This window comes from Natator depressus, chromosome 15 (assembly GCF_965152275.1).
Source record: "Natator depressus isolate rNatDep1 chromosome 15, rNatDep2.hap1, whole genome shotgun sequence".
Lineage (NCBI taxonomy): Eukaryota > Metazoa > Chordata > Testudines > Cheloniidae > Natator > Natator depressus.
The window spans coordinates 16,166,487-16,181,839 of NC_134248.1; the positions used below are offsets into that span (position 1 = coordinate 16,166,487).

The window sequence follows — 15,353 nt, forward strand, 5'->3', positions numbered from 1 at the left end:
GAGATGTCTTAGGGTACTACATCCCTAAGTCCACAGGTACTTTTAAAGGCTAGCATATCAGCTGCTGTCCCTCCCTCTACACACTACATATAATGAGCACATTGGCTTATCTGGAGTGGTCATTAGAGACCCCCTGTGCTACACACAGAGAGCATGGAAGCCTTTCTACATGGGAAATGTGGTCTCATAAAATGATTATGTGGCTGCACATCTGGTTGAAATAAACATATGCAAAGAGATAGTTATCAATGTTATCACTGTCAAAATGTGAAGCCCTATCTAACAGGGCACCACAGGGTTTTTTTCCTGGGTCTGGTACTATTCAATATTTTTCATTAATGATATGGGTAATGAGAGAGAGAAAGAGAGCATGCTTATACAATTTGCAGCTAACCCCACAGCTGGGGGAGGGGCGTTGCAAGCACTTTGAACGACAGGTTTAGAATTCAAAATCATCTTGTTTTCTGACCAATTCTCCAATGTGTCAAGATCAAGTTTAATAAAGATAAGTACAAAGTAGTAGTGTTAGGAAGGAGAAATCAAATACATGAATACAAAAGTGAGAACAACTGGGTTGGTGATAGTACTGCTAAAAAGGCTCTGGGAGTTATGGTGGACCACAAATTGAATAGGAGCCAACAATGTGATGCAGTTGCGAAAATAGCTGATACCATTTTAGTGGGTTGTTAACAGGCGTGTCTTATATAAGATGCCGGATGTAACAGTCCTGCTCTACTGGGCACGGGTGAGGCCTCAGCTGAAGCACTGTGGCTATTTCTAGGCACCACACTTTAGGAAAGATGTGGACAAATTAGAGAGAGTCCAGAGGAGAGCAGCAAAAATGATAAAAAGGTTTAGAAAACACGACCTGGGAGGAAAAGTTAAAAAAACTGGGCATATTTAGTCTTCTCAAAAGAAGACAGAGGAGGGGCTTCAAACATGTTAAGGGCTGTTATAAAGATGTCCAAGACCAATTGTTCTCCACGTCCGCTTAAGGTAAGACACTAAATAATCAGTTTAATCTGCAGCAAGGGAGACTGTATTAGGCAAAACTTTCTAACTCTAGGGATGGTTAAGTACTGAACTAGGCTGTCATGGGAGGTTGTGGAATCAGGTCTTTGTAGGTTTTTAAGAACAAGTTTGGCAAACGCCTGTCAGGGATGGGCTAGGTCTCCTTGTTCCTCTCTCAGCACTGGGGGAGAGGCGAGACTAGCTGACCGCTCCAGGTCCTTTCCCGCCCTATGATTTTATATTATGCATTGCCCTAATAAGCTTTTTAAATGTCATAGCAAAGCTTTAGTATGGAGCACCAGGGAATCATTTAAGATCACGCTGGCCATGCGAGCTTTCTAGCTGTTCACGATCTGGTTTAACCAGGGTGTACACTACGAAGGCACATGCTGTTTTTTCCAATTATTAAATTGTAAGGCAGAGAGACACCCAATTGCTGTCAAACTGGCCGTCACTCATGCAGCTGCATGTTGCTGGCAGCTGAGGCAAGGGCAAAACTCTCATGGATTTCAAAAGTCCTAAGAGAGCTCGGGGACCGTTCCAAAAGCGGGTGCCTGAGCTACATCCGCATTTAAACGCTGACGGGGAAACATGCCTCTGCACACACGGCCCAACCACCTCAATCTGCCAGCTGGGGCATGGGAGTGGCCCCCTCTGAGAGGTGACCCGTTGAGAGGTATGAACTGATTTTGGTGCCTGCTCAGCAGCTCGGACAGCCAGGATCTCTATCTCACTGGCTAAATATGGCGTTCAGGGCTTTAGGCACCCACTTCTGAAAAGCTTTTTGCTGGGGGGGGGGGAGGGAGGGGGTGCTGCTGTTTTCCAGCGGGCGAGCCCGGGCGGCTCGCCTGCCCTCACCCTGCGATCACTGGCAGCAAAAGGTGGCTTGAGGCCCTGAGCCGACCCCAGGCGGGGCTCGCCTCCCCCCGCCCCCAGCCAAGCCTCCCTGGCCGGCGGGGCCTGAGCAAGGTGTTCGCGGCCCCGGCCGGGGCGTCCCTCGGGGAGCGGGGCTCAGGGCCGGGCGGCGAGGGGGTGCACGCCACCCCGTCTGGCTGGCCACCCCGCCTCGGGGGGCTGCCCCCAGCGCTGCTGAGCGGGGCGGGGCGGGCTTCCGGCAGGAGCCCGTCGGGGCTCCCGGTTGGGCTCTGCTCGCCACCCTGCCAGCCCCCCACGGGAGACCCCCGGCTGGGAGGGCGCTGCCAGAGACCTGAGCGCGGGGGAGAAGGGGCGGCCGCGGGGGGGTGAGCCAGACAGGGTGACCCGGGGGGTAGGAGAGAGACAGACGCTGCCTGCGGTGTGGGTGTGAGAGCGAGCGCGCCAGACGGACACACCCGCGGCCTGACAGGTGTGTGGGCCTGCGAGAGAACCAGACAGACCGAGTGTGTGTGGGAGAGAGACCGTCACAGACAGACCGCGTGACAGGTGGGGGGGGGGGGTGAGAGAGCGACAGACTGACGGGAGTGTGTGTGTGACAGACACTCTGCCTGACAGGTGTGAGGGTCTGAGAGAGCGACTGACAGGTGTGTGTGAGAGCGATACGGGGTGTGTGTGTGAGAGATGCAGGGTGTATGTGTGTGAGAGAGGTACAGGGTGTGTGTGTGTGCAAGCGAGAGAGAAATCCTGTATGGGGGTGTGAGAGAGATACGGGGGGTGCGTGGGGGGGCAGACACAGCTGGCTCAGCGGGGGTGTGCGAGGGGCGAGGAGATGCCAATTGCCCGATCCCCCGGTGCGTGGGGCCGCTTTGTGCCCCTCCAGCGGGCCCCGCTGCGCGTGTGTCTGTGTGTCTCGTGTCTGTGCGAGGGACCCCAGGCTGGGCCGGGGCGCCCGGATCCCGGGGACGGAAACCCGCCACACTGCAGCGACTCCTTGGCCTCCAGCGTTTCCTCGAGGGAGCGAAGCGCCACCTGCCCCGCTGCCCTGCGCAGGGGCCCGCGGGCGCCCGTCTGGCTGGGCCGGGCGGGGCTGCGGCTAGGCCCATCGAGCCATGGGCAGACCAGCGCCTTGGCCCAGGCTCAGTGCCCGGGCGGCAGGGGAAGCCGGTGGCCAGCGAGCGCTGTGGGATGGTCCGACCCCCGGGCAGGCTGCTCCAGACCGGGCGGGTCCCTGCTGGTCCGGGAGCGCAGCAAAGACAAAGGCTCAGCTCAGCACCAGCGAGGGGGGCTTTACGAGCCCCCGCAGGGGCAATGGGAAAGGTCCCTGTCCGCTTCCATAAGAGGATCAGCCACATCCTACCATGGGCAAGTCACAACCGCTTTGTGGCCCCTTCTCCACTGGTGAAAGGCGCTAATAGCCTGGAGGGGGCTAGGAAGGCTAATTAATTAATATGTGTAAAGCAGGATTCTAGCCTCTTCCACCCAAGGATCTCGGATTATTTCGTTTTATTCTTCTATCCCCTCTTCAGCCTGGGAAAAGTCAACCTGTGGATTCCTCCGCATTCTCGCTGCTTTTACTTCCTCCTGCTTCAGCTTTAGAAGAAATTAAACTAGAACTTGGCTTGTTTGAGAAGCGGTTGAGGGGCTGCTGTGGCTGACATCACTGTTAGATCTGTAAGTGCTTCTGTAGGTAGATCAGTTTGGAACATCAGGTTATTTTCTACCTAGTCAAACTGCTGTCTTAAAGAAAGCTCCTTCTTTCACTCACCCACCCACCCACCCTACCGTCGTGCTGTTGGCTGGCTCTGAAATGAAGCCCAGCAAGTGAACCATTCTCTCCGAGCTGTGGCTGAAGAGCAAACGCCGACTACAGAGGAAGTTGTGCATTGCATATCGCATGAATTTGCAGATGTACAAACTGATTTGAAAAAAACGTACATTTTAACAAGGTACCATGTGACACACACAAAGATCGGTGGTGTTTCACAGATGCCTAAGTAAGGAAATATCTTTCTATTTGTGTAGGATTCCAGAATAACTGGCCATGCAGCAATATTCAGCTGTGTTTATACATTATTTCATGTTTTTTAAAAAAATCAGAGGGCTGATAATGATTCAAATCAGAACCCAGCCGTTGATAAATTGCGCTATAAAGAGGTAACTAACTTTTTTCCATTTTTAATTACTCTGGTCCAGTTCATCTGTAAATTAGATACATAATTTACCACAGGGGCTGAAATGATCTGGTAAAAGCAAAAACGTCTTCAACCTTTCAATAGGGACCATTACTATGAATTTAGTGTGTATTTAAATCCATCATTAGTCAATAAAGTGACCTTTGAGGATCTGTGGGCTAGTGTGAATTTACACTTCTAACTTCCATTGACTTCAGTGGTTAAGAGCTTAAAAACCTTTTTGTGTGCCAAAAAACACATTTAAAAACCCCCCAAAATCGCCTATTATGCATTTACTAAAGATACTATAGGTTTGTAAATTGGGCACACATTTCTGTAATATACTTATTATATCTCATTTCCTTGATTTTCTGTTTTATGAAATTCAAATAGCCTTGTATATGTCACGTTTTGCATATATACACAAAAGGATTAGCCAAATATGATCTGTGTAAAGTGTGATAAATGTTCTTTCCATATGGGAAATCAAATGTTTCCAGATTTAAAAAAAAAGAAAAGCTTATGAAGAGCAGTCTTAATAAAATAATTACAACAAAAACACTCTTGTATTCATGATAAATCTATACATGTCACATACTAAAGTGACAGAGAACAAAAGCCAGAAAACTCTCACTTGAGGACTAATTCTGCAAGGGTTTTGTATGCAGAATTTCCATTAAAGTCAATGAGACGTCTACCTATGAGGCTTTTGCAGGACTGGATGCTATATTATCGTAGCACTTGAACTTGTATAGCAACTGCCATCTGAAGATCTCAACGTGATAATGAATTAAGCCTCACATCACCCCTGTGAGGCTGAGGGAACATGCCATATGACCATACCTCATTTTGGGGCTACCACTCATTTTAGTTCCATTGCTCCCTGTCTTCTACCTATGTTTTTGGTGTCCTTTCACTTTCATCGATGAAAATGAATAAGGGCTCAGCACATGCTCGAATATACAAAACGTGATGGAACTTCCACTTGCCTTAAAGTAAAGCGTGGACTTGAGCTCTCTGGTCCCAATTCAAAGACCAGCTCTTCATACCTTTTCAGGAGTGAGAAATACAGAATAACGAAACTGAGCTCAGGGAAAGTCCTTTCTTTGAATGGCTCCCACCACATTTTAAGTTTCCTGCATATCTTTCTCATTTGGGGTCTTTGTCACACAGCACATCCCACATTTGGGCCTTGGCAGGCTGAGAACTATATGCAAATGCTTCACACAGAAGGTGGCCGTAATAAATGAAGGTGGTTTCCCTAGAAGTTAGAACAGGTGATTTTAATGGTGGAGTCATGAAGTCCTTGTGCAGCATGCTACCTCTCTGTAAAATGGGCATTAATATTTATCCATCTTTGTAAAGTGCTCTGAGTGCCTTGGTCTATAACTGTATGCCCATCAGTTACCAAAGTAAGGTAAACCCCTATGAGCAAGGTGTTAAACTGATTGAAGGGCATCTGCAGCAGGAGTTTGCAACATCAATTTTTAGATGACTTTAGTTAAACTGGTGCACTGTGTATAGTATAGGCAAGACTTCTACCTTGGTATATGCTTTTCACTCTACTGCTCCCCACCCAGTCACTCGCTCCTTTCAGTGGATTTCATTCTCTATTCTGCCCCAATACTTCAGTGCCTCCAAGTTCTTCTTGGGTAGACTGCAAATCTCAATAATAGTAGCTGTTGGGTCACGGGCTCAAACCCCATCATGTTTTGATGGGTTCAAAATGAGGCCGAACAAGCCCACTCCTCCCTAGTCCTCGCCCCCTTTAAAGGGGAGAGGCACCACTGGGAAAATGGAGTGGGGAAGCTCTGTTTTTCCAGCACCACTTTGCACATTTCAGCAAACATGAAGGGAGTCTTTGAATCAATTCCCTTTCCTGCTTGCTGTTCGCTACTTCAAACCAGAATGGCACACATGCTAACCCTTTAAAGATTCACACTCTCTGGTGAGTTTGGTGCCAAGTCTGCATGCCACCAAGAACCCAAGGCAAAAAGTAAAAGACAATGGTTACAATAGGCATTAAGTTAAAAGCAGTGTAGGTGTGGATCCACTTAAGATTTAATACCAGCAATTATAGGCTTTTTAATTACAACCAAGAAGGATGCCAGTCTGCATTTTCTACCAAGTTCAAATTATCATGTAAAACCAACCATTAATCTTGCCTCCGACATGTATGCCTGGACGTCTCTCCCACAGATATTGTCACACAACTGGGGACTGTATTCATCATGAGAAAAGCCATGGCTAGGGCTGGTAACGGGGCAGAAGTCTTATTTCCTGATTTTTTTTTGTTTGGTTGGTTGGTTGGTTGGTTGTGCATTTTGGCACAAACTGCATGTGCCCAGATCTGGCTGCAATCCCACATGTCCACAGGTTACTTCTGCTCCTCATGGGAGCTGGGAGGGATAGGGCCATGGCTGTCCAGAATGCTGGCATGGGATTAATGCTGCTTTTTTGCAGTTCTAATGTACATACATTCAGGGGGAAACTTAATTGAAGCAGAATGTGTCCCATATTCTCTAGCTTTCAGTAAGTGTTGTTAAATTACGACTTCTAAACAAAACATTCTTAATCCTAAATGTGAAAGCATAATTTGCCTTTCTCATTCTATTCCATATTGGGCTTTGTAACATGATGTAACAAACTGGCTACCAAACATGTACCTCTCTCTTCTACTGGAAGGTGGCAGAACTGCTCAAGTGTGTGCCCTAAGCGCTATACTCCTAGGACGTAGTGGAGATTCTCCGGTAGTGAAAGTGGCTGGGCCTGTGCTGTCTGGAGCAGGAGGTATGAATTCTATTACCAACATTATTGTAACATTTGGATTTTCCTCTATTTGCAGTATAGTGGCAATCACGCAGTCCTTCAGGCAGGTCCAGTTTTGGCACAACAATTTGTCAGATGCGTGTGCATGGTTTCTAAAAGACCCTTTTCAGGTTGCAATTTGCATCATTTCCTAATACGTTGCGAACATTATAATAAATAGAGCAAATGAGTGTGAAGATGGAGTTAGTTTACTGGTACAAAAGGACAGCTAAATTCCAGGACAAATCTCTAGCTAGGCTTCTTCCCCACCCCAATGCTCCTCGTAAGGCTTGTGATCAGAATCTGGTACCTGTGGATAGAATTCACAGACCTATAGAATTAGTTTGCTTTGGGAAACTTTAAGGTTTCCCAGGATCTTTATATCACCTAAGGGACACATTTGTAGCCACAGTACTGAACTATGCATCAGATTCCTTGGGGCAAAGTCAGAATAAGGCAACACACATCATAACGCTGGTAAACATGCACAGATATATTTCACACCATTAATCACATGGGCAAAACCTTCACAATTCAGGGATTATGTTGCTACACTCCCAGCTATGTGGTTTAATAATACATTAAAGTGCCAACGGCCGCATGATGGATGGGATTGAGAGGGAATAAACCACTAATAGCTAAAAGTTAGAATGAACCTCCTCAGGCATGTGCATTAAATATAGAGGGGTCATTTCTCTGGTACAAACTGCTCAGTCTAAGATTTTCCTTTCACTAGGCTGAGTAAATGCAACTGAATCTAAGAAGCGCACACACCAACAAAAGGAGGAAACAGCTGCTTCAACCCAAATAATCCTCGTATCCGATAACATTATGCAAACATTTTTAGGGACCAAATGAAAACAAGCACCATAGCGGTGCTGCAGTTGACAACCCTCAAACACAGGCTGCCAGGGCTATTCTGGGATGGGTTGCTCACAATCTCTCCTGTTGAATCTCGTCACTTTGCATGAAATGCATAAACAGGCATCATCAGCCCAGAAAGTGATATCAAGAATGACTTTATAGCCTTGTGGTGAGGGCACCCTGGGGGAGTCATATCCTTGCTCCAATGAATATTTAATCCCTCCCCCACCATCTTTTGTGTGGGTGCGGTGTGCTCTTAAATCGGGCTCCGCAGGTCAGACAGGTAAGGAGGCACCTGGTCTGTGAATCCCACTGAGCCTTAGGTATGAGCTTGGTGCCAAGTTGCTCAGCAGTGTCAGGACTTAGGCAGCTGTGCATATGCCCTCTGGCAGAAACGGGTGCCCAGAGATTTGGTGCAGCTGAGCAGTGATTTTGTGCATGTCAGTGGTGCCTAAATGTTGACTTAGGCACTTAACCGCTCCTTCAGGGGCCTTAGTTACACTTCATGTCTGTGCTGCAGTTTCTGTAATGCTTTCAGTACCTATAATGCTGCAAAAAAGTGCTGGAGTTATAGGCCAACTACGTCACTGGTGCAATTGCACTGGTTTCAGTGAAGGTTCACCATCAATGAAATTGGCCTAACAGGTGTGACTAATGGAAGGAGTGAGCTGTTTGGGGAGTGTGTCCGCCTCTGTGGCTGTACACAACTATTTAATTGCTCTCAAAGGCCAAATTGATGCTGCCATGTGGCAAAGGAAAGACACATGCTCAGCTGGAAAAATGCCTCCAGCACTGGGCCACAGACGAGAATTTCCAAACTGTGTGTGAATAACAGAAAGTCCCTGCATTTCGTAACAGCTCATTTCCATAATTCACGTGGTAGCACACTGCTTAAAGGCTTTGTATATATCACCTCGTCTGAAATACATATTGTCGTGTTAACATATCTTGTCCTATTAATCCAGGCAGGACACAGTGATCCACATTTTCACACCACATCGACAGTGCTCGATAAGGAAATGCATTGATCTTTGGCTCAGTAATTCTTGCATTTTGCTCAGATAATTAGCCTGGCTGCTGTGCTAGTGAGTCACTTCACCTCTTTATCTCTACTGGGGACACCGAAGAGAAGAAAAAGTTGATGAAGTTGTAGTTTTGTCTGCTAGCATTGGACAAAATCAAGTTTTGTAAGATGCATTTAAAACATACTAGAAACCATCACACAGTATTGACTTTAAAGCTGTGCATCTTTTAAAAGAAGTTACAATAGTCCCAATAGGGCTCCACGGTGTGTAATTTATGCCACTATTACTAATCACTAATTTCAATTTCAGAGTGCAGGAGAGAAGGTTTTACAATTTGCTCTTTTCACAGGCCGTCTCACTAACTTCTTTCTAGCTCTTTGCTATAACTATGGCCAGCTATCTTCCTCTTCCCTAGCTCATCGCCACTTCAACACCCTGCTCACCACATTCAGAGCAGAGGAAGAGCTTGGAACTAACGGATTCATTTACAGGAAACATCTGAGGGTCAGAGGTCAGCATTCATTCCACTGGTGATAAATATTCCATGTAATTGCTGTACAAATGCTAGTGTTTGGGATTTATTTCAATTAGCTTATAAATGTTGGTTGCTTCCCACCCCCTCCCCCAGAGTGACAGATACACCACTTCTTGGGAGGAAGCCTTTTTGCAACAATTTAGCTGTCATCACCTTCACTCTTGACTCCTTTAGGCCAAGTACAGGCTAGTCCTGTTCCTCTCTGACAGGTGAGATTCAGGGGCTAACTCCATCAGTTTGTGGTGGTTCTTTACTCAAAACCTTCCTGATAGCAAATGAGTCAGCTGAAATCTTCAGTGGGATAAACATCATCATATTACATGTTAATAAGCTATTTTAATTATTCTGGGAATATTTTACACTGGTTGCTTAGATGTGATCAGGTAGCTACATTTTATAGTCCTGTATTAACAGAGATGGGCCCAAACCAACCCTTTGATTTGAACACTTCTTTACTTTGGGAAAGTTCAGGTCTGAGACTGAAATTCATGTCTTGATCCTGAAGTAAATAACTTCATACATTTCAGGAAAGTCGTGATCCAGATCGAAATTGTGCAGTCAGTGTGTGTATCTAAGTCAGATAATGTATCCAAGCAACTCTCTAGAACCAGTGACTTAGATGGAAACTAAAAAATGCATTTAACCCCCCCCCCACAATTTATTAGGGTGATGAAAGTAAAATATCATTGCTAATGTAAAGTGCTGATTAACCCTTTCACCTATGAAGTACTTATTACTGTGTGCAGCTTGAAGAGGCAAAATTTGAGTCCTGCACATACATGTCCTCCCTCCTCTTAAAGTCAATAACACTCCAGGCCCTGATGTGTGTATCTGTTTGTGGGATTAAAGATGTGTGTTTATCTCCTTATTTTTAATTTGTTCTTGTGCAGGATTTTTTTTTTAAACTACTAGTCAAACAAATATAAACATTTACTGCAGCAAAGGGTAATAATTTGATCCTGAAGGAACATATAAGAATATTTGCAAAGAACTAGTAAATAGTAAATATCAGGCTACTTTAAGAATCCCTTGAGCATCTCTGCAACTATAATAGACAGTGAACTCTGACTACAAAGGCTGCCTTCAAGGCCAGAGAAAAACAGACAGCCGGTACTACCATTTGTCAGTGAACAGAGATTCAACTACAAGCCCAGATCAAACAATACTCTCTATTAGCAAAAAGGAGGACTTGTGGCACCTTAAAGACTAACCAATTTATTTGAGCATCAGCTTTCGCGAGCTACAGCTCACTTCATCGGCTGCATTCAGTGGAAAATACAGTGAGGAGATTTATATACACACAGAACATGAAAAAATGGGTGTTACCATACAGACTGTAAGGAGAGTGATCACTTAAGATGAGCTATTACCAGCAGGAGAGTGGGGGGGGGGGGTGAGGGGCAGGGGGAAAGTGATCACTCTCCTTACAGTCTGTATGGTAACACCCATTTTTTCATGTTCTGTGTGTACATAAATCTCCTCACTGTATTTTCCACTGAATGCATCCGATGAAGTGAGCTGTAACTCGCGAAAGCTTATGCTCAAATAAATTGGTTAGTCTCTAAGGTGCTACAAGTCCTCCTTTTCTTTTTGTGAATACAGACTAACACGGCTGCTACTCTGAAACCTCTCAATTAGCAAGTGATTTGCATATTAATCCTTGCTTGGAGAAGGCTTGAAAGAGCTGTTAATGAATAATGAATGTTCAATAAGCTTAAGGTGTCATGTCATCCTACAATTTCCACTGGAGGTACTGGATCAGCTTGTGAGTAGTTAATATGTGGTTCCTTGCACAGGCACCGACCCCAGACCTGGAGCTACAGGCGCCAACTTTCCAATGTGGCGGCAGGTTGGGCATTACTGTTCAACCCCTGCCTCTGCCACAGTCCCTGCCCCTACTTCACCCCTTCCCCCAAGGCCTCCGCTCCTTCCTGCCCCCTTCCCTGAGCCTGCCATGCCCTCGCTCCTCCCCCTCCCCCACAGCCTCCCTGCATGCTGCAGGAGGCATGGGGGAGGAGGGGGAGGCACTGATCATCAGGGCTGCTGGCAGGTGGGGGGAGCTGATGGGGGGCTGCTGACGTAGTACTGTGGCTCTTTGGCAATACACATAGGTAAACTGTGGCTCCTTCTCAGGCGCAGGTTGGCCACCCCTGGTCTAGATGTAATGAGTATCTGCAACTCCCAATGATTGGCTCAAAGACGCTCAGGATCAGGCCTCATCTGACTCACACGTGCAGATTAAACCTCCACAAAGTATCGAGGGAAAAATAACCAAAGAAGTGCAGGAACACATTTCAGTGTGTGACACCGCTTTGAACATTGCAGAGTTTTATTAGTAAAAGCCTTGTTGCAGTATGTTTTATGTTCTGTAATGGAAAGAACACTGGGGCTTGGCACTTGAGGAACATTTCCTGTACAGAAATGTTACAAAGCACTTTTTCAACAAGATCATCCCTGCATGTACGGTACAGGTGCACAGCTGGCCCTGGTTTGATGTTTAGCTTTGGCGCCAGCATTACACAAGTTTGGTTTTTGAAATGTAGTTCTGAGGTCTTTTGATGCTGCTGTCCAATTCATTTCTGACCAGTTCCCCAGTTCCCCTTTGATGTCCAGCCCCATAAATTGGTAGGGACAAACATTTTCAAAAAAACATCCACAGAACAGCACTAGTATCCCCCAAAATCCCCCTTTGCAGAACAGACTTTTTTTCTGATGCTAAATATTTCTGATGCCAAGAACCCCCTAGCATTTCTAAATTACTCTGTATTTACAGTCACACTGTTAATTGCTTTTATGGTGTAGATATAAGTGCACCTTACTGGCAAACCTTAATTAAGTGGTGAGATCTCCTGGCCTGCGAACAGACTGTTACTGCTCAAATATATTTGAAAAGGAGAATGCTAGCACTGTGCCTTGCCTCAAGCAAAAACAATCAACTTTTGGAATGGATTTCAGCTTCCACGACCATGGAGATGACAAACTAAAGGGTATATTTTCAGGATAGTGCAGAAGGTTTTATCCATGCTATTCCCATTAATGTTAATGGGAGATGTGTAGCCAAATCCCTGCCTCACCATACTGGAAATTTACCCCCCAAATCTCCAAGGAGAAGGGCGCTAATTGGATTGCTCAGTTTAAATCCTTCTGCTAGTCAGTCTATGGAAAGGATTTAGCACTGGCTCTGAAAAAGGCTTTACATAGCTTTACAATGCAGTGCATGGAAAGATTCCTTTTTCTTTCTATGATTAATTGCAAGGCTTGAGGTGACAGGGGACATAATGAAATTCATAAATGCCAAAGGCCATCCCTAGTCACATTCTTGGCTGTTGGCTTACGCTAGAAACTGACAGAAGTGTGAACAAATCAAGGTTGGTCTGATACTTTTTCTTCCCCATAACTGAAAAGCTAACTGACATGAGAAACTTCTATGGATGGTTTAATGGGTTCAAGTTCACATAAAACTGATTCTTTGCACTTACATACATTAAGAATCTCAATATGATTTGGAAACCAGTGTACTCTAGATCACACCATGCCTGAGTGACAGCACCTATCTCCATTTTACAGATGAGGAAACTGGCACAAAGAATCAAAACAAATTTGCCAAAAGAAGCATGTCAGAGAGGATGCAACAGAATCCTACTCTGCTAGGCCTTTGCCTTAAATGCATGATTATCCGTTCTTCCCTTCCTAGCATTGGCTTTCCCTTCTACAACAAAACATTTTCTGTAGTGAACAGGTCCTTCTGGGGACTTGCACTCAAACTGCAGATGGTTTAATACTTCCCCATCCCCAGATTTTAATCACACAACAATTACTGGTTTATCAGTCCAGCTTTCTAGTTTCCAAAGGACAGTGCAGAGCACCTGAGGTTTGATTATAGATTGACCAGATACTAATGCGGTGGTCTTTGGAGCCAGCTGCCAGCAGTCTTTCACTTGGCCTACTGTGATCTGAGAAGGATACACAGTGGACAGTTGCTGTGTGGTAGTCCAGTATTGCCAAGGGCTTCAGTTTCTTCCAGCCAAAGATCCTGATACGATGATCCCACCCTGCTGTTGCCAGGATCTTCTTGTCCTGGCGGATGGCAACATCAGCAATCCCAGCATTGATGAGTTTGTGTGTTTTCTGAACCTGAGCGATAAAGTTAAAGTTATTTAAAGTGAGCGCAAGGTAACAAAATCTTTGTGAATTTAGAGGAAGCAACAAACACACAGGTACCAATTTGCCTGTTAGTGGGTATCCCAACTTCTAAACCACACGTGGGGTGATGCAATAGTTAGGATAACAGTAGATAGAGACAGAAGACCACAAGAGTCTACCTTCAGCCTGGTCTCTTTAAAAAAAAAAAAAAAAAAAAAGGTGTCCGTTGTACACTTATTGCAATTTAAATGGTTTATACTTTGCCATCATTGAAAAATTGGTTTAAATGAGAATAGTCAGACTATACAGCTTTGCGCTCTCACTCTTGTTATTCTTAGAGATGGGCCTGAGCTGCAAAGTTTAGAGCCACAGCCTTGTTTCCAGATTTCAGGGGTATTCCTATGAAGGGTTTTTGGGCTAGTATTAAACTACCTGCTACTGGTTCCTACTGATGTGGTCCCCTGAATCACCAATAGGCTGTGATGGCACTCTACATAGTGCCCTGAGAAAGGAATGCTTCCAAGAATTAGGTCACAAGGTCAGAAAATCTATATTTCCAGAACTCATTCTCAGGAGATTTTTGATGCACCCAATAGTGAGAAGGGGATTATGAACTAGGCACTGATTTCAAACTTGGAAGCATTTTATTGCTGTTGTTAGAGGATTCTTTGGGTTCACACCTGTGAGGTGCACAACTTGGCTTTTGCAACAGTTGAGGGCAGTTAGCATCCCTAATGAGCTACTGAGCACTTTGCAGGATTGAGCCCTTAGGGGAAAAAAAGAAGTGTTTCAGTTATGGAGGGGGTGTGCGAGTGCATAGAAAACAGACAAACTGAGTATCAAACTAATAACTATTGTATTATCACTTAGTGCAGATACTATCATTATTTAGGCAGTGTCAATATATAAGAAAGCTAGTACATTTCAGCACGTACACTGAAAAGAGGAAAAGACTTTGGGGGTATACTCTGACCACACAGTGTGCTCTAATTTTTATGTATATATATACACATATATATACACACACATACACACAAAGAACTCCCATTTATACTAGGGGATAACATATAAATTCCTCCATAAACTGAAGGGAGAACACACTCTTCGGGAAGTAACTCTCTTGTAAAAAACAAAATAAAACACACAGAGAACTCAACATAATTCAATTTATAGTTTACACAAACTTGTGGGTGGTAGCTGTTTTCCTAAGGGGAAAGTTGTACTGAAGTGCTCTTCAATGTGTATACTTTTCCTCTGCAAAAAGCATTCCATGATACATAATTGGTGCATTATATACAGAATGAGGTCAATTAAAAATCATATTAGTTCCCTAACAAGTCTGCTAATGTAGTTAAAATCTAGATCAATCCCTTATTTAAATTATGAAAGAATATACACAATCAAGCTGATGACACCCCAGCACCTTGCAGGATCAGATCCAAAACAAGTTCCAGTATTTTTAAACTCTCATAACTATCCAAGCACTAGTTTGTTGTTTATTTTTTTAAGCAGCACTTCAATACCTAAATTATATATATTAATGCAAATTCCTTAAGAGAATGGTTAATTCAAAACCTGGCATGTACTTTCTGCATCCACCACACAAAATAAGACAGGAGATGGAGATGTCCTGAAACAGAAAAGAATAAGGGTAGTAGACCCAAATGGAAGGAATACCGGAGGCAAGAAAGCAAAATTGGAAATGTTACTGAGGCCTGGTCTATGCTTAAGTTTTGGCAGCATATCTATGTTGAGTAGCAGTTTGAAAAAACCTCACCACTTATTAACATGGTTTTGCCGGTAAAAGCCCTAGTGTAGATGCAGTTGTGCTGGCAAAAAGCCCTTTTGCTAGCATAATGACAGGCTTCAGAGTAGCAGCCGTGTTAGTCTGTATTCGCAAAAAGAAAAGGAGGACTTGTG

At 44.8% G+C, this 15,353-nt stretch overlaps 1 protein-coding gene across 2 annotated transcripts in view; it reads right to left on the reverse strand.

Moving 5' to 3' along the window:
- Positions 1 to 11,217: 11,217 nt before the first annotated feature.
- Positions 11,218 to 15,353, reverse strand: part of GNB1L (G protein subunit beta 1 like) — a 57,052-nt gene continuing 52,916 nt past the window's right edge. For both annotated transcript variants that reach the window (XM_074972933.1, XM_074972934.1), the window contains exon 7: positions 11,218 to 13,424. In XM_074972933.1, the coding sequence (XP_074829034.1) occupies positions 13,116 to 13,424 (309 nt within the window). In that variant the 3' untranslated portion in view covers positions 11,218 to 13,115. The remainder of the gene's footprint in view (positions 13,425 to 15,353) is intronic.